General features: G+C 34.7%; 1 protein-coding gene and 1 long non-coding RNA gene across 2 annotated transcripts in view; one reads left to right on the top strand and one right to left on the bottom strand.

The window, feature by feature from the left end:
* Nucleotides 1–1,862: 1,862 nt before the first annotated feature.
* LOC138710812 (uncharacterized) overlaps nucleotides 1,863–27,395 on the bottom strand; it is a 267,549-nt gene continuing 242,016 nt past the window's right edge. Inside the window, exon 3 of the long non-coding RNA XR_011335311.1 lies at nucleotides 1,863–2,033. This is a non-coding gene — a long non-coding RNA (uncharacterized lncRNA). The remainder of the gene's footprint in view (nucleotides 2,034–27,395) is intronic.
* The window catches only part of Wnt10 (Wnt oncogene analog 10), a 396,687-nt gene continuing 383,128 nt past the window's right edge, over nucleotides 13,837–27,395 (top strand). Inside the window, exon 1 of the mRNA XM_069841939.1 lies at nucleotides 13,837–14,193. Coding sequence (XP_069698040.1) covers nucleotides 14,192–14,193 — 2 coding nt within the window. The 5' untranslated portion in view covers nucleotides 13,837–14,191. The remainder of the gene's footprint in view (nucleotides 14,194–27,395) is intronic.

Raw genomic sequence — 27,395 nt, 5'->3', positions numbered from 1 at the left:
TCGTCTCACATGCCACGGTTCTGCGATCCGCCACTGTCACATGCCTGCAGAATCAATAGCTGCAGTATGAGCTAATTATCCGAGGAATGCGCCATGCATCACAGAGTGCAGCCTGCAGTTGAAAGCGAGTAAAAGATTACTCTTAAAAATGTCTTCTTCTGACTGCGGACATCAACTACTCCGCTTGGCATTTCAATGGGCCATATCGAATGCGAACGAGTCTCTCATTATTTACATATGCTAATAGAGAGACTGCAATAGCTTGTAGTCATCTTGTCTCTGCTACTGCGGACGGGATGAATCCTTACAAAAGCACAGTTTATTGTTCCCCCTTTCTGGGGAATAACCGAACAGATGGGGATACCGTCACACGTGGAAGAGCCAGACTTAGCTCCTCATAGGAGCCACAGTTCGATGCCGGACAAGTTCTATGAAATGTCTCATGGCCAAAGACGTTATTAGGAATCTTTCGCTCAGTAATAACTATTTTCGAGCAAGACCATACTCTACAAGCAACGTCAGTGATCTCTAAATTTTCCTACACGAAAGTTCAAAACAAAATCTATCAGCTGTAAAAGCGCCACATAATTCTAGAAGCTAGGGTTTAAGCTAGAAAATAAATAATAGCCGCAAAAAATGTACATTAGGGGCAAAGAAACCGGACCGACTCTTGTAGCTGATTTCAGAGCCTTGTTCACTCCAGAGCACGATAGACTGGTAACTTAGACTTTCGTGATTCAAATCCTGTCTGGGAAAGAAACTTTTTTTGTTCCTTATTCAAATTTATTCCCAATACTTTTCGATTGCAGCGATATTTTGCTACTTAATTAACTTATTATTCCCAGAACATGAATTTTACCAGCAATCGAAATGTATTGAGAATAAATTTGAATAAGGAACAAGAAAAAGTTTCATTCCTAAGCAGGATTCGAACCACAAAAGTCTTAGTTACCAGTCTATCGTGCTCTGGAGTGAACAAGGCTCTGAAATTAGCTGTAAGGGTCGGTCCGGTTTTTTTTGCCACTACTGTACAATTGAAAAATTATATTTGTGCAAATTACGAAATTCTTGTGAAATCTATAAATAATTATGCAGAAAGATAGAATTATTAGGCCAAAATTATGCAGAAACAAAAAGTTATGTAATTTATTTCTTGGAGTTTTATTAGGCCTACTTTCAATCCATCTTATCACGCTCTAGATATACTTAAGTAAATCATTACACGTAGATATGTTTAGAATCAATTCTGTTGAATTTACATCACATTAAAATACGTCATTTTATGGGCATTCTAAACATTGAAATTCTTTACTGGTAGGCCCTTCAAGATTTTTTTGTTACCAGAGCACTAACTCTTTTTACTGAAAAGCGATTTCCAATTGCAATTTTTATAATATTCATGCAACTAAAACCTCGCTCACAATTTAGTATGTGACGGAATTATATAAATCAATTAGAAGAAATTGTTCACTTAACTTAGGCCTACATGAATTGCACCAACTCTTTGAAATCAATTCCTGAACATCTATTGCTCAATACCTTTTCGAACATTGCCCATGCCATTAGCATTTCATTTAAATTCAGATTAGTTCAAACACATCTCCGATTTCATTTTCTCCATTACCATCTTCGTTTCCGAAGTCCAATATGGTTGTCGCATTTTTGCACATTTACATCCAAAGTTTGTTGCATTTTTGGAAGTCGAGTAGCAAAATGCGACAAATACGACTGTAGCTTAAACCCTGATTCTCGTCTTGTGGAAGGTACAGAGTGATTCTTATAGACCCGAACCCAATTTATCGCCTACAATTCACAGATAAATCAAGGTAAAATGTTAAAATTTGCAGGAGACTTACCTTGGTTTTTGTAGAACACGTGCATATCGCATCAGATACTGGAAGAGACCGTCGTTCTCCGCTTGGCACATTTTGACGCGGCGCTTCTTGTTTCCTGTTATGAGTGCCAACACCACACCATCAGTGCTCCTGATTTCCCTAGAGATGTTGTCCTCCAGCTGTTCCAGGGTTTGAGACCTGTCATGAAAAAAATTATCTTTAAAATATCCCCACAAGAAGAAATCGGGCGAACGTATTGACCACAAACCAACAGAGATGATTGGTTATCAAAATAACTGGATACTGCTTTCTTTGACTCCCAGGATGTATGGTAGGTCATCCAATCTTGCTCATAATATATTTGCGTTAGTTTCACGTCATTAAATAGCTCCATAAATTCTATGAACTCATATCTTCTTGTATGTATTAGTGTCAATCTTAAACCTGGACAAATTTTTCCCGATAATCTTTAAATCATATAATAACTAACCTTACTCCCACTTTCACTGGGTGTGATTGGAAATCGTCTATTAATATTGCCATCCTAAGCTGATCTTTCTCTTTGTAGAAAATACCACGGTATATAATCAATAATGCCTTTTGCCATAACTTCACTATTAACACGACAAATAAACAACGGAGAGAAATCAAAAGAAATGGAACATTGCATATTTTTTAGAGAGAGTCCTGGTAACTTAGCACTACTGCCATCTTTTGGTGATATTAATAACACTCTACGATGTGAACCTAGATCTTCTGATATGTTGTTTATTTGCTATGAAGGTATTAAATATATATTAACGTTTTCGCCTTATTTGGCATCATCTGATATAATAAAATAAATAATTATGCAGAAAGATAGAATTATTAGGCCAAAATTATGCAGAAACAAAAAGTTATGTAATTTATTTCTTGGAGTTTTATTAGGCCTACTTTCAATCCATCTTATCACGCTCTAGATGTACTTAAGTAAATCATTACACGTAGATATGTTTAGAATCAATTCTGTTGAATTTACATCACATTAAAATAGTTATTTTATGGGCATTCTAAACATTGAATGCCCCTTGGCATTTTGCACCATTCTAGTGAAATATCACATTTTTTTTTTTAATTTTGGCATTTAACACCTTTCTACTGTTAAGTATTAAATTGTTGGATAGCAAAATATACTTGAACTTAGACCTACTAAGGGTATTGAGTATACAATATACATTTAAATATAGTGAGGAAAGAATTCAAAGCCCCCTAACTTTGTTAAGAAGTAAGTTTACAGAAAAATAATGATGTAGTTTTGTTTTCAAGGAAATAGGATTTTTCAGGTATACACACAAATTCCACAATTTGGGACATCTGGCCGAAATCTACGGCTGACCACTAGGTCACAAGTCCCGTAAAATACAGGAACGTCCCTTTTTTCGCTAATGTGTCCCGTTGTTCCAGGAAAGGTATAGGAGACAATTTGTTGGATGAAACGGATAAAATCGCATGTTCGAGAAACGAATTCCTCTAGATCAGGCATGTTCAGCGCGGACATTTCTAGCCTTTAAACGAGGTGCAACAATGAAATAGAATATCTTTTAAGTGTATGCCAGCATGTGATTCTCATATTCTGTCACTGTTGCACCTCGTTTAAAGGCTAGAGATGGTCGCGCTGAACGTGACTGTTACAGATGCTCAGAAATATCATCCTAGAGAAAACAGAAAACTATGACAGAGAAACTCTTTTGAGAACAAAAGAGACATTATGTTTTATCATGATAAAAGAAAAAAATATGTAGATTTCGTTGTTATTGAAGTGAGTAACAAGAACTCATGTACTGAATTGAGGTGGTTAAAGTGATTAATTTCCATGACAAAATATTCTCAGACTTGTACACAGTAAATTGGTAATAGTTAATTAGATTTGAATATGAAAGTTCGATAAAAGCTTGAAACAAAAAAAATAGACAAGAAAGTAGTTTAAGAACATGGAAATTCTTAAATTCATAATTTTTTACAATAAAATCCTCTCTTGACTCAAATATGGGATACTTCCGAGTGCAAGAAATGTAGGCCTACGTGGAGCTCTGTAGGCCTAACCAGCGGGTTGACAGATTTTGTTATTATTGAAGTACTCATTTAGTGAACTGAGGTGGTCAAAATAATCAACTTTAATGACAAATCCCCACACCTGTAAGTTACAGCCAGCCTATCTCTCTACACAGCAAACTGATGGTCTTTCATTTAGATTTGTTTAAGAAAATTCATTGAAAGCGCGGGAACAAAAAAAAATAGATTAACGATATGAAAATTCCGATATTCGTAATCTTTACAGTGAGGTCATCTCTTGGCTCAAATGTGAGACACTTTCGAATGTAAGAAACGTGAGTGGAGCCCTGGAACCAGCGAGTTGGCAGAGAACCTGACGTGCAGCGGCAGCATTCCTCCATCGCGGACCTGCCGAATTCCTACGATGCTCTTACACTGCTGCAAACAATTAGCCGAATTTCCCCACTGATATTCCCATTAAACTTCACGACAGGATAAAATTTCTAGTTAATTTAAGTATAAATTCTGCGCACTATTACCGCCTTGCCTCTTATGAGGTTAAGTAAATCTTCGTCAAGTTTTAAAATTTCTGATGCATTGGAATGCGGTTTCTATAAATTTTCGACTCGAATATAGCCTAAGAAGAGAGTATTAATGCTACAAACGCGTAAGTTTACATTGATTTATATTTTTTCTTGATTTATACGAATTTTATGTGATTCTCAAGCAGCACTCGCAGCAATTGACGATAAATATAACCTCAATCCAATTGCGGTTGGTATTAGGGAAACTTTGTTACTATGTAAGCAACATGTATGTTTCGATTGGGTACGTGGTCATGTAGGGAACACAGGAAACGAAAGAGCAGATCATCTAGCCAAGATGGCCGCAATTTCGGAAACAGAACACACATACTCTAAACAACCCCTCTCTTATGTAAAAATGCAACTGAAGGTGTACATCTTAAATGACTGGAATGCAATGTGGTTAAATAGTACAAATGGCCAAATCACAAAATCACTATATTTTCCCATAGTTAAAGATAGACTAACCGTAAGGAATTATGAACCATCTTACATATCCACGCAATTTATGACTGGACACGGAAAATTTAATTCATATTTTGAACGTTTCAAAATTGACAACCCAAATGGCTCTTCATGTCCCTGTGAACACCCCACACAAACAGTCGACCACCTGTTATTTCAGTGCCCGCTACAGGAACGCAAGAGATACCGACTAGAAACCCACCTTAGCATGTGCGATACAACTTTCTCACCACCAATTACAAAAGTTCTTCTGAAGCAATGTTGCATAAAGGAATTTCACATATTTATTACAGGTGTATTTAAGACCTTGTAGAAATAACAGTATTTAGTAACAGTGTCCTATATATTCTTTTGCAGCCAAATTTGTAACTTTTAAATGTATGGTTATTATGTTGAAGTGTATGTTTTGTAGAGGATGCTTGATTTGTTGTGTATGTGAGTCATAGTTATGGGATGCTTGATTGTCTTTGTGTGACTATTGTGTATTAATTTATGATGTATGTTAGGGAAAGTTGCTTAATTGTGTTATAGAGTACCGCTATAAGAAATGTTTTGTTTATGTGTTGTAACTGTTTTCTGTATGTCTCAATTGATGACTGATGTTTGATTTGCAACCGCAATGTTTAAATTACGGATTGTTTAGGTTTTATTTCCATTGTGTAAGCTAATTTATTTTTCTTTTCAATTTGTTTTATGGTTAGGAATATTTTTTGTGTAAAACTATAGCCCTAGCATACATATGTAAAATAGGGCTACCCCCCATTGGAGATACAATAATAATAATAAATAATAATAAACCCTAAACTTATGTAGGGACAAAATTTACTAAAAAATGTATCACTGTTTCTTAATTCCGAAGATCGTCACAATAATATAGGGCCTACGACAAAATAACTTATATTTAAAAATTCATGAATGTTGCTATTTCACCAATTTCATAACTTCACGTTGTAGTGAGATACGCATAATAATAATAATAATAATAATAATAATAATAATAATAATAATAATAGTAATAATAATAATAATAATAATGATAATAATAATAATAATAACAGTAATTCACTCAATCATAGTTTTCTGTCGAAGGACAGGTCTTTCACTAAAAACCTAGCATTTTCTACTATTCCTAATTTTCTTCCTTCCTCCTACGATTCATATAGCTTAATGTTCATAATGTTAATATAAGTTGTCTTCTCCTTTGTAGTCTTCTTCTTCCTGACAATCATTGATCAATCATACAGGCAGCTGTATGTAAAGATTCCGACGAGCAGGCTTCTTCTCACCTGATGACGGAGACAGAACAAGTCTTCGAAACGTTGTGGAAAATTAGATTTTGTCACCAGCAATGGAAAAAGTCCACTCCACTCCATTACGAAATATCAATCCACCATTGCTCTCCCCGTCATTCAGATCTTTTAATTTCGTTTTAAAAACTCTAATATTATTAATATTTCTAATGTTAAGAGGAATTTTATTAAAAAGTTCCATACCATTAACGAAAGACTCTTAAAAACCTTGGATAATCTACTTTTACGAACCGTTTGGTTTTGTTATTTCTAATGTCATGAGAATGTACCATAATACCATAAACATATTCATATACGAACATTATGTTAGCAAAACATACAATGAAATAATTCCAAATTCAATTCATAACGGTTTACAATGTTCTCCTGAGCCACAACCCTTAAAAATACCCACAGATTTTTTTCTGAAGAAGGAAAACGTATCTGCAGTGACACTATTTACCCACAGTAAAATTCCATAATTCAAATGAGACAAAAAATGATAGGCTTTTCATAAAGTATTGACAGGAAATAATAGTTTTAATCTTCTTAATAGCCTACGTAAATAACCATTGACAATTTAATGCACAACGCTAGAGTTATATTCTTCTATGTAAGTTTGCTATCGAGATAAAAGCCTAAAAGTTTAGTACAGGCCTGCAGAACTCGTAAGGAGGGGAAATATGACGACAGCCTCACTCCACTTCTATTGGGAATGATCGACTTCCGCGTAGGGTTATTTACCTTCTCTTGTCGCCAAAGGTCCATCAGTGGCGGCATGTAATTTTCAAAAAGGATTGTAATAAATTCATTGTTTTTATAATGCGTTATCTCGTTTCAAGGTTTACAATTATGCTAGACTTCCTGTCGGTAGTTTCTTTAGATTTCTTTGCACCTAACATGTTTTAGATTTTCGAAAACTCTCCTCCTATCATCACAGACGGAAACATAAATTTATAGCATTTAAGTAATGAACCTTGAAAGTCACTATTAATTGCAATTCAAAATGAACACAACGAATGACGTCCTTAATTTTACAGTATATAAATAAATAATCGATATACACTTCGTAATAACGAACTTTCCCGAAAGTATGTGCATTCCATAATTCTTAATGTGGGCTTTATTGAAATGTGGTTTAATATTGAAATGACGAGAGGAAATAAATTGGATGGAACACAGTAAACAAGGAATTCTTTCGTCTTCAAAAACAAAATAATCATATTCCCATTTTCTTTGGAAGTAGTATTCCTTCACGGGTTTACATTTTGCCATTTTCCAGTTCTCTTTAAACTGCAGTACGCGTATTATTTGTTTGTTTGTTTACTTATTTACTTATTTTCTTATTTACTTACATATTTAGGCCTAGTTATTTACTTACTTATGTACTTTTTTTACTTATTTATTTATTTGTTTATTTATTTATTTACTTATTTATTTATTTACTTATTTACTTATTTATTTATTTATTTAGGCCTATTTATTTATTTGGCTGGAGTGCGTTACAATGTTGAATGACAGCACTGATATCCGGTCATATAGCTATCACTCACTTATCAACGTACAATTTATTTATCGTCCTATTACTAGTAAAACCAGTTAAGACCAGTAATACAAGTTTAGTAAAAACAGGAATTAAAACTCTATTAATGCACGAAAAATCATAATAAATTCTTCAAATAAAGTAAATGGTTTGTTACCTGCAAGCAACATTTCGGACTTATTTCATTTTAGTAAAATACAGAGCACGGAAAGACATGTCGGGGACTATACTTAACTTATTTTACACAAAAAGTGGATTTAATCGGCTTTACTAGTAATAGGACGATATATACATACTGAGACCTTTTTACATTACATGCACACATACATTTTAAAATTTATTTTACGTGTCTTTTAATTTATTTATTTCCCTCATTCATTTTTCTTTTATTTTCTAAAGGTATGTTCCTAAAAATTTTATTATCTGTTCATTTGTAATTCTTGATAGCGTATTGTATACCTGCCGCGGCGAATGATTGTTAATGCAGCCAAGCGTAACTAGAACGTCATGACCGCACTGGTAGAAAAGGTGGGTGGGGTAAGAAAGGGGAGTATAGCAGTCGCTCTCAAGAGCTACAGTTCTGCAGGCCTGGTTTAGTATATGTTCCACTATTAGTATGAAGATTAAATACAAAAGTTGGAATTTTATTCAGATTAAGACTTAGACCATTAGTACTAAAGCATTCAAATAAATTATATAATGTGCTTCCATAGTTATAATAACTGACCTATTAACGTCGTATATTACAGGCACTATGTTCGGTTCAAGTTTGTCGAGTATGGCGAAGTTCGATATTCGCCGATGTTCGGTGTGCAGGAGGAGGCCTGTCATGTTTGTTTCACCTTGTTATAGAGATGTTCTCTGTCCTCCACTCCCAACCCTTCATATTTTAACCGCTTAAGGCCCGATTGTATAAACCATTTAATCTTAGATCAGAGGTTAAATTGATCCTTGTTTCAGCTGGACTTGGAATTTTGTGTTGCATAAAGTCTAATCTGAGATAAATTTGCCTCAAACTAAAGTCAACTTTGACTGAAGAAATTTCCCCGATTAAGTTAGATGATCCAAGTTCAGTTATTTCTTTTCTGTTTGAAATATACGAGTGACAGATTGTGCAAATAAAATATCCATTATTATTAATATTAATAGATATGTTAGGTACATTTATATATATTTCTTTCAATTTCTTGCCTTAATACACAAACATTCTTATATTTTATAAGGCTCTATCGTGTTCAGCAGTATCAAATAACATAACCTATAATTATATTATGTTTATAACAATCATTAATTATTAATGGATATGATAGGTACATTCATAAATGTTCAATTAACTGCATTACTAAACGAAAATTGTCGTTTTATGAAGCTTTATTATGTTTAGCAGTATCAAACACCATGACCTGATAACAACTTGGAGAACAGTCAACCTTCTTATTGTCCGCCATTATTTACATTGCAAAAAAACCAGTGTCTCCAACAGAGTGTAATACGGAAAGTCGCGAAAAAGTAGTTGTAAAGTCGCTAGATTTCTCATTATCAACAAAGAAAGATTAAATTTTGTCACTATTGGGTGCTAAAAAGGTCACTAAATCCCTATTTAAGCAATATAAAAGTTAAAAGAAATTGTTGTTGAAAAGTGTTAAAATCGCTAGGTTGGCAACACTGAACAAACCTGTATAACATGGTCCGCGCATCACGTATTTCACCTGTTTATGCGATGTTGCCAAATCCTTTTCACGTGAACTTAGATTGCATTTGAACCAAGGTAATCTGATCGCAGAAAAGTTTTATACAATAGAAGAAGTGTCTGAACTCGGTCTACTTTTCGATCTTCGATCAAAGTTGATCTTTAGTCAGGGAGTTTTATACAATTGGGCCTAAATATTTTAGCACAGATCTTGCGAATAGTTTTTCATATGAAATAAGACGAAGTTTGTAATGTCTTCGTTGTTCCTCTCATGTTCGAACATTTCATGACACTAATACCTATATCACATGCAATAAGTCCGGCGAGTTAACTCTATGGTAGCGCGTCTGCCTCCAGACTAGTCGGTCCAGGTTCGAGAGATTTTTGTGTAAAATTTCTACTTCAGGACAAGGAAAAGTGGCGATGCACAACTTTAATCACTAGATTGTGCACCAATATGCCTGGGTTAAATCCCAAATCTTTCTACAGTGCATATGAAGAGAAGGCATCACTGTTGATAGTGATTCGTCCTTCGAAGGGAACGTTAAGTGGTACTATTCAACAGGAATAGGCTACGTGCCGGCACTGGGTTTCCCCTTCTCCCTTAATCATCATCCTCACCCAGGTTCTACACTACACCTACACGTACACTCACCCTAGTACACGATATAACATTCCACAGATACATATCATGTACAGCATGGCCCACCGAAGTGGTGTGCAACTTGAAAATGGGTCACAGTCCTGCCATCTCTCCGCAGTATACGGAACCCGAATCATGTAAGGGAAGTGGGTAGGCATTGGATACACACAAATTCATATGCAATAAAGGTTATTCACAGACTACAAGTGCTGATTTGTAAATATATTATATATTTTTTTATGCTCGACCATGCCGAAATGTAGTAATTATACACCTGGTAGTAGCCCTTTAATGCACCTCATTAAAGTACACCTATTCATTATAGTTCAGTTGTTCATCATTGTAGCATTATAAAAGCGCAAGTATCGATTATTCTCGGATATGCAATCGAAAGACAACTAGCGAAAAGTCACGGAGGCTGTAAATCCAATACTGTCGCAGAAGGTTATGTTCTGTTACTATAATAGGCTAATTAGCGTTAATTGTAAATCATATTCAAATAAATTCAATTTGTCATCTCGTTTTTCAATTCTAAATCAATTTCCAGGTTATATCAAGACTAATGTTCATGTTATTCTCCAGATTACATCAATGTCAATGACATTCATTCCTCGGAAAAAATCAATACTTTCGCGTCTGCGCACATCTCACAATTTAGAAGCTCAGTTCCACTCCTCACTTACATAACCATAACATAAATACTTATGAATAATTTTAAGTTAGAAATATGGTCGAGCATAAAAAGTCGTATGAAACTTGCCTATAATGGTAATTAAGACGCTCGTATGAAAATTATGAAACGAGCGCAAGCGAGTTTCATAAACAAACATGCTCGCGTCTTAATTACTACCATTATAGCTCGTTTCATAATGTACTATTATCCAATATCACCAGGTTGTCACTTGAAATTTCTGGTCTCCTGTGGCAATGGTTTATTTGTAACCCACTTCTGAGGTTAGGGCGCCTGGAATGCGAAGTTACGCTTCCTTGATGATATTATGATAGGGTGATTATGAAGTGCCAGGAGAGGTCTTAAACCTAAGCCTAACCTAATTTCCAGACCATGGACAAACACAGGAATATTCCCCTTCAAGGAAAAATTCCTGTGTTCTCACCGGGAATCGAACCCGGGACCTCATGAACTGTAGGCAGAACCTTTGACCACCCATGAGGATGGTCATTTGTAAATATATTACTTTATTGAATATCTCTTTTAAACAATAAGGTCCATCATAGACGGGAAGGTAATTTTTTATTCAAGGACCTTAGAAAGTAAGGAGGCTCTTCAGGAACGACGAAATGATGAATTGTAATTATAAATCCTTATCTAACGTCTGTTTTAAACTAGGACTCTAGATGCTATTAAAAGACGATGAGTTGATGAGGCTGTGGAGAATACCGATGAATCAAAGTGTTTGGAGCGCCTTATCCAGCAAACTGCTCGCGACCGTATTTCTGCTCTCCTCAAATGCTCTGAAGTAGATATCTGTGAAGTGGGGGCACAGAAAAGAATCCACGCTTTTAACAGCGTAGCGATGTTCCCGGAGAGGCGGACCACAGCGCAGGCACGCCAGGAATCCCAGTGGCTGATCAGCCTGGAACACGGTCTTTCAGTTCCAGTCGCATCTGTCAGCCACGTCCGACATTGTCCATGCATGCAAACCTTTACTTAACCACATGTCAGGAGCTCAAATTATGACTGCTGATAAGTTGCTAGTGTTTTAAAAAGTAAAAAGCTAAGGTTCCCATGTGCAACGCTGTAGGTTCAGGGTGAAAGAAGCTCCCATTTATTTTAGCCTCAATGTGAGATGCACGTGAATGGTTAGTATCAGTTTACCGGCCGTTTTAACCTTAAGCATAGAGTCTGCGGAACCTTCTGATAGAAGCATTTCTGATTCCAAAAACGTTCTGGGAGTCTTAATAAAGATTAAGCGTCTACGCTGCTGCGGATTTAAATTATTTATTATTTACGGTATGAATCTCATCCCGCCTAGCCTCTAATTTTCAAATGTATTTTTATTTTTATTTTTTTTTTATTTTATTGGGTTATTTTACGACGCTGTATCAACATCTAGGTTATTTAGCGTCTGACTGAAATGAAGGTGATAATGCCGGTGAAATGAGTCCGGGGTCCAGCACCGAAAGTCACCCAGCATTTGCTCTTATTGGGTTAAGGGAAAACCCCGGAAAAAACCTCAACCAGGTAACTTGCCCCGACCGGGATTCGAACCCGGGCCATCTGGTTTCGCAGCCAGACGCGCTGACCGTTACTCCACAGGTGTGGACCTTTCAAATGTAAAATGTAGCGTATATCAAGATGCAAAAATAAATCGACCTATGTTCAGAGAAGATTGCACACGAATTTATTATGGACAGTGAAACGTTTCACTTGATGAAATGGGTATAGTCGTGCCAGGGCGCCGGCCCGGTACTTTTTTCTTCAATCTGAGAGCGCCCTACATCTTTATTTAACTTCCCTCGTACAGATACAATATGTGAATGCGTAAATAGTAATGTTTTCTTCCGAAGGGTGTTCTGTGTCGTAGATTTAGGCGTACATAAGCAATGTGTCCCTGAATGAGAGCTCCAGATATGATTTACCGGCCAGTCGAAGGTCCGGAGTATAGGTTGGGCACAATGTCTTGTTAACCTCTATAAATACCTATAAATATATACACTATTTATGTAATTCTAGTCACAATGCAGGCATACATCCACTTTACACTAACTGTGAGTCATAAGTGTACAAAGGGTCAGTATGTTTCCCATCTTTTTCCTCATACAAAACAATGCGTTGCAAGATTCAGTGTGACATTCGCCTCAACATTGCTGGTGTAATCTGTTGGAAAGCTTGGCATATGGCGTCCTTCAATTCATCAATGGTGTCGTACCGTTCCTGTGCAACAATTCTCTTGATGAAACCCCACTGTGCATTGTTACAGGTTGTGTGATCAGGGCTGCGAGGTGGCCAATCGACAGAAGCTGGTAACATGGGTGACCCACAGCCAATCCAACGTTGTGAAAACACCTAATTCAAGTGGTGTTTCATCAATAGCATTGTTGCACAGAAACGCTACGAACCACTGATGAATTGAAGGACGCCGTACGGCGTTCTTTCCAACAGATTAAACCAGCAATTCTGAGGCGAATGATGGGGGATCTGTAGACAAGATCTCTCGGTCAGTTATACCTAGTTCCACAAGTTCCCTGCTTTCCGAACAGTTGTCTCTGCGTGCCAACGTTTCGGTTAAAACTGCAATGTTGGTACAGAATGTCTCATGAGCAGGGTTAGAAGGTTCATGCATTAGCATACTTTTTTTAAACACTGTTATTGATATGCTGATAAATACTCGTGTTACGAATTTTCTGTCCTGAATGAATTTGATTGTGCATATAAGTGCATATTTATGCTGTTTTAAGTTACTGCATCATATTTAATAAATAAGTTTTATGCTTATTTAACATATTTTAAACCCAAATACAAAAACAAATCTTAAAACGGCTTTAAATGGATTATTTTAGTGAACCGGTTATTATTTTTTTAATCTCGCCTGAAGAAAATAATAAAAATAAGATACCACTTCATGACATGAGTATTAATCACTGATCACGTGAAGAATGAGCAAATGACCTAGCCGGCTGCTTAAGAGGCACGTCTCGAGAAGTAGGGAAATCCCCGCCTTACTGGAATAGATTGCATAACAAGGAAAGCTCTTAAAACTAGAGCAGCATCTCTGTAATGAGTAGTGACGGGAACAGTGTTAAAAATGCCTAAAGTGAAACCAAGTAATGCGAACGGGTTTAATTTTACAAAGTGTATTTTCTAGTGATCTTATGGTTTAATTTAAAAAAAGTGCATTTTCTAATGATATTATGGTAGATATGGAGGAATTTTATATTGGGAGTTAAAACAGATTTCAGATGGACCAACATATTAATACAGCAAAACATAGGGAACTACTAGCAAAAAAGTGACAGAAGTGAAGGTGTTCAATAGCTGTTATTGCGAGTGAGAGAAAACAGGCGAAGATTTTCTATGGAAAGTAACTATCACACAATAGTGGTAAATGGTAATTAAACCCTTATTTTGGATGTGGAGCCAAGCGCATCTATGTAAGTTTGCATGAGTATGTTGCTATATTTAGATATTTTAGTGTACTTAAGTTTTTATGCATATTTCACACATTTTAAGAGCGTAGTTGTATGCATATTACAAGAGCTTTTAGAACATGTACCTCCAAACCGTGGTCATGAGATGGCAGAGGCCTCTGAAATACAAACTAGAGTAAACAGAGAAAATAAGACGATAGACTAAAATATGACAGGGATTCAATGAAGTAATGGTCCTAGAAAGCTGTTTGAATTAATATTCATATGGACATAAAGGCAGTGGTGTTGGTGCAGCATTCTTGATTCAAATTTGAAATGCTAGATCAAAGATGTAATTACTTGCAGGGCCATTCCAGTAATTTCGCTCACTTTATGCTACGTTACTGTCGGTCTCAGCTACTCTTGTTTAACGTCACTTAAATTCAGCGACCTTTGGCCTCGCTGAAATGCTAAGGGCACGAAAAAGAAAATATATTCTCAAGACACATTTCAAGTTTCTGCTGCACAGACAACTCGCTCCGAACTAAAATTCAAACTATGCATCCATGACGGCAGGTCGTTTGAAATGAAATTTTATGTTCATTATTTTCAAGTTCTTGACGTAGGCCAACCCACAATGATTATTAGCTAATGCTACTGCATTAAGGAATGCGGCTCAAAGGACTTGTTCAACTGTTTTTTTTTTTTTTTTGCCACAGGCTTCTGCCAGCTTTCGGATTCACAACGGCAACAATTAGCAGCGCCGCAAATTTTTTTGTACGCACATCCCTCCTCATTTCCATCGCCCCTAACTACACGTCTGTTGTTATAAAGTAACTCGGTTGGCCGTGTGGAGCTCTGTAGTTACGTGGCTAAGAGGCGAACCATAAATTCCAAGATTTTTTTATTTCAAACCTAAATATTATCAAGGCATACGTGTACGATAGCATTAGCTTAGTTACAGGGCTTAACAGAATTGCATTCCAAATATTAATACAATTTTTATTTTCGAATAATAATATATATGATGTTCTCAAAAATATACAAGTTATGATGTACCTTCAGGTATACAGGTACTCACCATACAGCAGCCGTGGCGAAAATGTGACTCAGGAGCACATTGTGGCTCGCAGTGATAGCTGTGCACTTCTCTTGCTTCCTACCTCCTCCAACCCCCACCCTCTCACTCATTGGAGTCAAATTCCATTCCATTTGTATTTGTCTCTGACCTACGAGTGGCATATCGTCGCAATGTCTCTCTCGAAACCATGTACCTCTACAAAAACGAAAGTTTCAAGTAGGATGGGAGGGCGCATTTTTTTGCTATCAATATGATGAGAATATTAAATGTATGATTTGAATCCTCTAGATTCAAAACCCCCTAAAGACCATTTTGTTCATAATTTAGTTATGCCCACATATTGCTTGCTAAGAATGAATTCTAATTATTTACATAGTTTGAATTCGAAAAGTAACTAAATTTAAAGAAAAAGGTTCGTTAAAAGTCATTGTTAGGTTGAAAATTCTCTCTAATTGGAACCAATTACTGTCAAAATTCTTCAGTTTGTGAAAATGGATATAGGGGATTTTGAATCTATAGGATTCATTTGTTCAGAAGTATTACGAGGAAAACGGTTGTATAACATAAAACGGCATTATACTACATGTTACTCATGAAACATTAAAAGGTTTATTATTATTATTATTATTATTATTATTATTATTATTATTATTATTATTATTATCTCTGTACGCCGATCCTTTTCCAGCAGATGTACGAATAATGCGGTTAAATCTTCAATTTAAACTCAGATTTACAATGTGATGTTAAATGAAAGCTATATGTAAGACTTGACAAATACTGAACTTTTCAAATCTTTGCCAAAAAAAAATAAATAAATAAATATCCGAAGCTTCGTTCATTCGCTTGCTCTGTTGAAGCCATATTCGCTATAATTTACGTTTGTGAAAAATTATTTTCAACAATGAAAATAGTAAAAACCAAATTTAGATCACGACTGACAAACAAATACCTTCGTGATCAACTACGACTGACAGTAAGTGACATAATTCCTGAATTTGAAACTCTGTCGCAGAGATATTCTGAAGAGAGTTAATTTTAGGTTGCGATAATGTGTCCTATGTTTTCTTTTTCATTTCTGTCTTCGTTACACGTACTGAACATTAGTTTGTAACTTTATACTGTATAAAATTATATTTAAGTGCTTGGCGTAAGAAAATGAAAATCCGTTAATAAGTCAGACAGTTGCTTCACTTCCCCTTCGAATGTTCGCCTCCCTCCATAGGTGCTATGCACCTTGCATGTTACATAGTGGCTCGGCGCACGATCACATTTTCGCCATGGCTGCCATACAGTAACTATAAGATGCGGCAGTGGGATATGACTGTTTTTATAGCCCTGTTGTGGGACACTCAGGACGAATTAAAAGAAAACACATATACTGGAAGTAATCTAGTAGAATACAATTTATTAATGTCCGATTGCTTTTTAAAAACTACATTTCGTAAGTAGCCTCCACGGTAACGAATACATTCCTGCAATCTGCTATGAAAGTTCTGTATAACTCGCCCCATCAAAACAGATTCTATGGCACTAATTTCGTTCCTTACGTTTTGTTTCAGCTGGATGATAGTCCGAGACTTGTAGCGATACACCCTACTTTTGAGATAACCCCATAGGAAGTAATCAGCTTCAGTCAGATCAGGAGATCTTGGCGGCCAGGCAATGTCTCCAAATCGTGAAATTATTCGTCCTGGAAACATGTTTCACAGACAGTTCATTGAACCATGAGCATAAATATTTATAACATTGAAATAAAGAATCACGGAAATAATTAATCGTTATTGTTGGAATTGCCTATACAAAGACATGACATCCAGGATGAGGGATGATTTATTTTAGGAAATGCTGATATGTAGGCCTACATAACTCCTTAAAACATAAAAACAAACGAGGTGGATCATGAAACATAAGAAATATAGGCTGCGCATTCTATTTCAACAAAGTTTTAGTACAATCATAGCCTGAGCATGAATCACTGAAATTCCTTAAGGGGTTAGGTACAGCTTACAGCAGTAAAAGTTTGGAAATATTCAACAATTTTTTCCTCCATTACTGTATCTTTTACAATAATGAAAATTAGTATGTGTAAAACACTGTACTTCTGCTACATGAAAAACATATTTTTAGATTAAAAAAATTATTTACTTTTTTTTTTTCCAAAATTTAGTTCACTGTGCAGTGATGAAGTGTTTCCCACACAACTCAAAAACTATCCAGCATTCTGTGATGAAATTTTTTGTGTATATTTGTGCATGTCACATCTACAATATGATGCAAGATCACTTCTCTACCTTTGATAGATTATCTGATAAAAAATAAATTCATTTTGAAAATGGTCAAACATCAGTTTTTTTTCTAACAGAAAATAAAAAAAAAATAGTATTTATTAAGTAATGTAGTTGAAAGACCATGATATTGTAAACATGCATTTCAGCATATATATATATATATATATATATATATATATATATATATATATATATATATATATATTTGTTTTTTTTTCATATGGCAGAAGGACAGTATTTTATACATACCATTTTTCATTATTGTATAAGCTACAGTAATGGAGGGGAAAAAAAAGTTGAATATTTACAAAATTTTACTGCTGTAAACTATAGACTACCTAACCCCTTAACTAACGAATACATTAAGGGGTGTCATCGACGCAACTTCTGCAAGGGGCAATGTTATAATTTTTCTCAAGTGGTAAACAGAAGAACGTTCCACGTTTTAATATCAACAATAGGAAAGGCTGGAGAATGCTGGGTTTGCAGTGAAAGACCTATCCTTGGACAGAACACTACGAATGAATGAATGAATGAATTAATTAATTAATTAATTAATATGTATTACGGTTAGATAAGGCGGATCACTGGCCGAACAATCATAACGTAGAGTTTCCACTTCAGAAACTCGAATTTAAATTCCGGTGAGTCCTAGTGGAATTTGTGACATACTCTAAAGCCAAGTTTTGAACTTGACCTCGACATCTAGTAGGAGGAAAGTGGCATGGATTCAGAATTACTCTGGAACTTCACCTAAAACAACACAAAGGGCCGTATTCATAGACATTTTTAGCGCGGGTTTCCGGTGGATGATCAGCGTTTTTCGTATTCATAAACCAGTGTTAGCGATAGGATATGATTTGAATTCTGTACAAGTAACTAGTCGATAGCCGGGGCTAGCTTAGTACGCTCGTAGCGCGTGCTTCAAAATGTCTATGAATAGCACCCTAAAAGTCCAATATCCATACCGTAGGTGAAGTTGAAAGCCATGACCATGTTTTCCAAGTATGCTTAAAGGCGCACCTTAGTCACCGGTACCGTATAACACGACCGACATATTGTCAAATTGCTTATGAACTGGAATTTAATTCTCATGCAAAGCATGGTTTCACCCTCCCATTCCAGAACAACCTCAAGGCTCGAATCCAAGCAGCTCCTCAACGCTGGATTAGATCACCGTCCATTTCACGTACATAAAAGGCAAGTTCTCTCGGAATGTGCACACACGTAATTATGCAAGTAGACCTGAATCATTCCCTAGATTCGAAAGGAGTGCTAGCTACAATGATTCGCTTTTATTCGTTGGGTGTGGAGTTGCCTTGGTGAATCACGTGTTGATCTCTTGCTCTTTTCTCCTCAATTGTTTAATGGAGTCTATCTATTGTTTTCTTATTTTTAAAATGTATTATATAGAAATATCGACTATGCCATTAGCGTTACATCAGATTTCACTTCAATATTCCATGAAAAACACTGTCACTGCTAGGTTACTATTTACCAATATTAATTTGTGACTTGTGTTTGAGTGTTTTTATTATTTTTCTTCAGATTTATCTGGATAACGTCTCCATATAAATTGCAATTTAAATTAAATTGTAAACAATTTCATTATATTAGTATACAAAAAATTCTAGCACTCCCCTGAAAGAGAACGATCTCGTACTCAGGGGAATAGGATTCAATACACAATAAAATTACAACGTTAAATGGCAATAAATAATATTTAAAAATTAATATTCACTAATAACGAAGTGCTTACAAACATGTTTAAACTTGAAACTTATTGAGTTAAATAGATTAGGGTATTTCTTTATTATTTTTATTTGTTCTAGGATTCTAGGTCTAAGATTGAATATAGGATTATTTTAACAATAATAAATTTGTAGTCTCTATATACGATCTAGTACTTCACACTCGACAAAATATCGACAATTACTCATTAGTGGCAATATACATGATCATGAAATAGAAACAGTGAACAAATTAATATGCCATATTGTAGATTACACAAGAGCAAAACAAACTTTTCAATTATGGGGATGAAATTATATAAGCTCCTCAGCCAATACTATAAATTACTGATCAGTAGCTTCAAAACTAGATTTTACAATTGGTTATTAAATAATCCTTTTTATTCTGTTGCTGAGTTTTTCAACACAAACTTGTATGAAATTGTTTAGGCCTGCATTTAATTGCAATTAGTTACAATTAATACATTGAGGGCGAACTGTTTCTTAAATTTAAAAGTTTCAAATTATTTCATGTTTTCATTGTATTATTTTAATGTTTCTTTTAGGCCTATTAGTATTTTTTCAAATGTATTATATGTTTTTCAAAATATTCTGACGAAGCCAAAACTATACGTCTAATGGTCAAAATAAATTGAATTGAATTGAAATGAATTGAATTGAATACAATACAAAATTACATGGACTATTTCGTTTATGACGTCATTTCATTTTCGACCAATAATGCAATTTTGAATTCCAACCAATCACAGTCATACATCGCGATAATTTTCGCAGCTAGATTTATCGCTATCAATCTATCGCATGGTCTCCTTTTGTTTAGTCAGTGTCGTCAACTGTTTCCCCGTAAATCGATGAGCATGAATCCAATAAGATGCATCTACACGGTTAAACTGTTCTTTCAACTTTACGTACTCAAAGCAATGAATGCAAGATTGATATTTAATATTAATTAATAAGTTATATTTACGCAATGAAGACGACGTTCAGAACGGCGCACCATGTAGACACAGAATCTTCATGCATCTTAATTGAACGTACGTTTTAAACTTGATTCTTTCAATATTCTTCCCAGATTGCATGCATTCACGCATGGAAAATTGAACTGTGTAGATGCAGCTTTAGTCCCGTTACACACTACAGCGAGAATGCCTTTGTCGAGCTATGGAAAATACTTTCCTGTAGCATGCAGTAACGGCCGAAATAAGGCACAGCTGATATTAGTCCCGCTCCCACAGGTAACCTAATCAAATTGTAGCCTATAAAATTTGTATTACGTAAATGAAATTAAACAATTAATAGAAAGTCAGATGTTCAAATTTGTGTAACATCAGCGCATATCAAACCCAAAGATCTTATATAGTATTATACACAAGGTCTTTGATCAAACTGCCTTCCGTATGGCGTAATAAATTTCGTGTTTTAATTTTCTATACAGAGATGGCTCCACTGTGTATTTTTTAGTAGGTTATTTTACGACGCTTTATCAACAGCTTAGGTTATTTAGCGTCTGAATGAGATGAAGATGATAATGCCGGTGACAGGAATCCGGGGTCCACCACCGAAAGTTACCCAGCATTTGCTCATATTGGGTTGAGGGAAAACCCTGGAAAAAACCTCAACCAGGTAACTTGCCCCAACCGGGAATCGAACCCGGGCCACCTGGTTTCGCGGCTAGACTCGCTAACCGTTACTCCACAGGTGTGGACTCCACTGTGTAGCAACATACGTCTCGCTGTAGTGTGAATACTTAAGCATTGCTAGCTGTCTCCACATATATTACATAGTTCATAGTTCTCGACGTAGTGTGTAATGTATTAAATAAAGTGCGAAATCCTACTTTCACATCAACATCTTCATCTTCTAATTCCATGACCATTATAGGCTATCCGAAGAAAATTACATTCCTTCATTCAGATTTGATAACTGCGTTTTCAACAATTGTTCATTTAATTAATGTATTGATCGGGTAATGTTTAAATTAAATTATAATTTCAGAAGATAATGAAAATGTATTTCTTTTATAATAATAAGAGAAAAGCTAAGTGCACGTAATTAACATTGTTAAACCTGTATTTCGCTTTTCGCAATTGGCATTACTGAATAACGTCCAATTTCTTTATTGCAGTAATCGATATTCATCTATTTCAACATCACAATGTCTGAATGGGTTAAGTATTCGTAAATATACAATTATTAACATTTTGTGAGCGAATTTTAGGGATATAATATTATAGTCAACTCCGGATATAGTGAACCTCTGCAGACTTGCATATTTCGTTCATTATATCCGAAGTTCATTAAATCCGAAGTGTCTACTGATCAGGTAGAAACGATAACACTGTTATGGTGTGACTGCGTATTCAGCCTTGGAATTTCCCGGGTCACTTAATGGAAACTGGGAGGGGGTTGATGGAATTTGAAGTCCATCGGAATTTTACCTTCATTTATGCTGTTGACATAATGTTCGTCCCCTTTTAATAAAAGAAGGCAATTTTATTTTCCTTTATTTCGATGCTATCCGTCATAATGGAAATGTTTTTGAGAACAAAAGGCAACACTATGAATGATCGCCCCTTTTAAATTTTATACGGTGTCTCGAGACGAGATTATGAGGTACATTTTAATATAATTATTAACTTTTCTTTCCTTTAAAGTTCGATGAACTACTCAGAGATAGTTAAGCAAATGAAGTACTTCAAGAATAAGTCAATAATTACAGTTATAATCCATCATCTCATCGTTTCTGAATAATGACAACACATTCAAAAAGGATAATAACTAATTGCAAATATAATTCATCAACTCGTCGTTTTAATAAGAAAAGCGCTTTAAAAAAGAATAGCAAATAAATACAATCATAATCCATTAACTCTTCGTTTTCATGTATGTAACGAAAACATTTTCAAAATAACAATAAATAAATCATTCCAAATGTAGCCTAATCAATCATCTCCTCGTGTTTAATAACGAAATCATTAAAAAAAAGCCATAAATAATACAGCTACAGCTATAATCTATCATCTTATCGTTTCTGAAAAGTCTGTAACTTTAAATGGAACAATAAGCAAATAATTACCTTATAATCAACCATTCCATTATTTCTGAATAACGTACAATAAAGAGCAATAAATAAATAATTACAAATATAATTCATCATCTCATGGTTCTTAATAACGAAGACACTTTTAAGAAGAACAATAAATAATTAAAGTAAATTTATAACCTACCAACTTCTTGTTTATGTCTGTATTTTGAAAGAAATAATAATGCAAATAATTATATTATTATCTATTATTTCATTTTTTCCAAACAACGTCTGTACTGTTAAAAGGCTAATAAATACATAATTACAATTATAAACCATCATCCCATCATTTCTAAATAAAGTCTGTAATTTGATTTGAAGGGTAAAGAAATAATTGCATCTTAATCCATCATCTCAACGTTTTTAATAATGAAAACACTTTAAGAAAGAGCTGTAAATGATTACAATGTTACAATCCATCATCTCATCATTTCTGTAAAACATTTGTACTTTAAATGGAACAACAAATGAATAATACAAATTATAATTCATCATCCCATCGCTTCTGAATAACGAAACAACTTTCAAAATGAAAAATATATACCTAAATAATTATAAATATAATCATCATCTCATCGTTTTTAATAATGAAAGCACTTTTAAGATGAACAATAAATAGGCTAGTTATAAAAAAATTGTAACCCAACATGTTAACGTTTCTGGATGTATTTTTAAAGAAGCAATACAAAAATAATTACAATTATCGATTCTGAATAACGATATTACTTGAAAAGGAAAAATGGATATATAATCACAAAATTATAAACCATATCACATTTTCTCGAACATTTGTAATTTAAATGTAAAAATAAATAATTACATGATAACCCATCATTTCATTGATTTTAAATTACGAAAGCACTTTAAACATAACAATAAATAATTATATTCGTAAATATAATCCATTATCTCATTGTTTCTGAATTACGTCTGTACTTTAAAAAGAACAATAAATACAAATCAGGTACAATTATAACTCATCATCTCATCCTTCTGAATTACGTCTATTGCTTTAAATACAACTTTAACAAGAACAATAAATACAAATCAGGTACAATTATAATTCATCATCTCATCCTTCTGAATTACGTCTATTGCTTTAAAAAGAACTGTAACAAGAACAATAAATACAAATCAGGTACAATTATAATTCATCATCTCATCCTTCTGAATTACGTCTATTGCTTTAAAAAGAACTTTAACAAGAACAATAAATACAAATCAGGTACAATTATAATTCTATTTTGTCTTTCTAAATTATAATGTAGTGCTTTTATTCTGGATCCCTATAGTCACCCTCATTGAGGGCAGATTATTTTGTTAAATAAACCCCCTACAAATTAGGTACAATTATAATTCATCATCTCATCCTTCTGAATTACGTCTGTAGGACTATTTTAAAAAGAACAATAAATACAAATTAGGTATAATTATAATTCTATTTTTTTGTCTTTCTAAATTATTATGTAGTGCTTTTATTCTGGATCTCTATGGTCACCCTCATTGAGGGCAGATTATTTTGTTAAATAAACCCCCTACAAATTAGGTACAATTATAATTCATCATCTCATTCTTCTGAATTACGTCTGTACTTTAACAAGAACAATAAATACAAATCAGGTACAATTACGAGTATAATTCAGCATCTCATCCTTCTGAATTACGTTTGTATTTTAAAATGAGCAATATATGATGATTACAATTATAATCCATATTTGCATCTTCTTTGAATGCCCTTAGTTAGAAAGGAATGCTGAATTAAAAAGTGATATTTATTCCAGCCACTCAATTTTGTTCTTTCTTTATCATCACTGAACAAATCATATTACTCGACCATAATTTAGCATATAATATATTTATACCTCATTATTTAATGAGGTTGGTAGCACTTGACAGTTTCTCCTCACTTTATACTGCGTCATATCATTTCTAGACAAGATACAGTGGACAAAGAATGTCGTAATTATAGGGGACGCATCATGGCTGAATGATTACACGATAACTTTCACTCTTCTTTCTCTCTCTTTCTATTTGCTTGTTGTGGAGAAGAGGTGGTGCCCTGGGTGGAGGGGGAACCTGCCAAAGAACAAGGTCGTCAGCAAGTAACAGCGTCCTACCTGGACCAGAGACAGACAAACTCGACAAAGAAAAATAACAGAGCTGCAAATTTGGCGTGCTATAAATCAGCCAGCACGTGCACACAGTTGTGTGTACGTACAGTCATGCTTAACAAACTGCAGCATTTACCAAGCTCCGCTCTACGCAAATTTTCTGTGTTATAAATCAGCTAGTATGTGAACTGAGTCTTCACGCAGCATCGGTTAAGAAACTGCAACATTTAGATACTAATCGCTAATTCATTACTCAGCTTTCCCTCTTTATTCTCTCATTAGAGCTACCGTATATTGCAAATGGTACAAAAATTCGATAAAGAGATGTTCGCGGAAATATAGGTATTCACGTGACCAAGAAAAAGTGGGTTAAAACATTATGACTAGACTTCGAAATTAAGGCACATTCACTCTGAAGTTAAGTACACACAGAATAATACAGTGTTTACAAAACAATTGGCAAGATTGTTTCTACCCTCATGTCAGTTGGATGGAGCAATACAGGCCGAGCAATATAAAGATTAAATGTTCATCTAAGAGAAAAACGTAAATATTACGTTGGTCAGAACACATTGTATTTTTGTCTCGAGGATGTAGAAACGTAATATTTTTCTTGGCCTATAAACAGTTATGCAAGAAAATACTATTTACAAAGGTACTTTGTTGTTGCTGTAGTAGTAGTAGTATTAGTAGTAGTAGTAGTAGTAGTAGTAGTAGTAGTAGTAGTAGTAGTAGTAGTAATAATAATAATAATAATAATAATAATAATAATAATACAGTAATTACAGCAATGTGACGAAAACATAATAATAAAAATTAAAGTTCTGTGAGCACTCCTAAATCCGACAGATTATCATACTATGCGAGAGAGCAGAAGTCATGGGCTAGTTGCAAGGTAACTCGCGCATTAGGCTATGCAGGGAAGTTGGAAGATATGTAATATAACCACAAACTGACCATACGAAACCAACAGCAGCGATCTAATACGGTTAGTCCATTGGACGCATAATGAAATTCGAATCGTCTGTCATGCTTCCAAATGAACAGCATAACAGAAATATAGAGAAGCTAACTTTATGGTTTCCTGAGGTAGGGTAAAGGTTGGTAAATTGTGATATGAGTAATATTGTGGTAGTTCTTTTTGAGAATTTATTACAATTTTACTGAGCGAGAGGAAGATCGGTTTTTTGCGTCAACGTATTAAGGGAATGTTCGTGGACAAGTTTCTGCACAAAACCGGTCCTTCTCTCGCTCAGTAAAATTGTAATAAATTATCAAAAAGAACCATCACAATATTACTCGTATCACAATATTACTAACCTTTACCCTATACTACAAAACTCTGAATAATGATTTGTTATCCTGCAACTTCAACTCTTTTATTTGGCACTCAGCTCTTCTCAATTTGACATGAGCCGTTGACTCTGTCATCAGTGGTGAGTATGTTTTTGTAAATTCTTATGAGCTTAAAGGATAAGAATGATGATGATGATGATGTTGATTTTTAATGGTTATTTTACGACATTTTATTAACTACTATGGTTATCTAGCGTCTGAGTGAGATGGTCATAAAGCCAGCGAAATGAGCCCAGATTCAGCGCCGAAAGTTACCCAGCATTTGCTCTTACTGTGTTGAGGGAAAACCCCGGTAACTTGTGCCAACCAGGATTTGGACCCATGATGATGATGATGATGATGATGATGATGATGATTACAGTGATGATAAACTGTCTGACCTTTGGCTAGATAAATGGGAGTGACTGCAAGTCGTTTGGTTGAATCTCCAGTGTCCTATATCTGAAGTTTCTTTTAACTGCAAAGATTGGAATTTAGGAAATAACAGAGTAATGATGGAAGAAGAATGGCGGAAAAATCGAAGTCCTCCGAAATAAAATATATTCTAGACATTTGCTTTGTCCAGAGCAAATGTCAGAGAAATTGTCATCCTCGGTGTTGCCGTTAGATTCGATTGCTTCGAGTCAAAACCTACCAAGGGCTACGGGCATGTCTTGTGATATTTTTTAATATGCTTATGTACTTCATTCTTTGAAAATGTTTTCCAATTTATATTACATTTTATACTTCCATTTTTTATGATTTACGAACCTTGTAATGCTCTTGTTGAGTGAATCTTTACACCAGCAGCGGCAAAGACTCTAGCGCACACGAACGACCTCTCGAAGCGTGCTATCCGTAAGAACTGTTTACGTATCTCGTACCGAAGACGATGAAGGAATGAGTGTGCTGAGCAAGAGTTGAACAATTGAAGGGCTCCCTACAAAAGAGTGTACTGAGCAAGAGTTAAACAATTGAAGAGCTCCCTACAGAGAGGGGTGGGTCCACTTTTTGGTGAAATTAATATTTTGCTAGTTTCATATGTTAAAATATATGCCCGACCTTTCAGTACAAGAACGGTGTGATTCCGAGCATTTGATAGTAAGTTACAGTGGAATTGGAGCTGAGCTCCCAATCGTTTCGTTACATAAAGGAGGCAGCTCCTGGAACTAGCCTATATATATATATATATATATATATATATATATATATATATATATATAGAGTAAACAGTAAGTAGTGTCATTAATTTCAGGGGGTTATTCTTTGAGATATTTCAAACAAAATGTTTAATACAATTTTTCTCGTTTTTTGCTACATTTTTGAGGTAAAAATTATTTGATATAAAATATATTATAGCGTATTTTGTGAAAGCTATTAATTTAATTCCCAATATGCTTAATCATTTTAAGAGAGCAGTGAATTATGATAATAGTTATTGAAATAATTTTAGTTTTGTCCTTTAAATATGCAGAAACTTGATCCGAACAAATGTAAATTTTCCTTCTGCAAAGGAATTTTACAATGTTACATTTGTTCGGATCAGATTTCTGCACATTTAAAGGACAAAAC

Source organism: Periplaneta americana, chromosome 12, assembly GCF_040183065.1.
Source record: "Periplaneta americana isolate PAMFEO1 chromosome 12, P.americana_PAMFEO1_priV1, whole genome shotgun sequence".
Lineage (NCBI taxonomy): Eukaryota > Metazoa > Arthropoda > Insecta > Blattodea > Blattidae > Periplaneta > Periplaneta americana.
The sequence above is the reverse complement of the archived record's forward strand: the minus strand, read 5'-3'. Positions and strand labels throughout refer to the sequence as shown.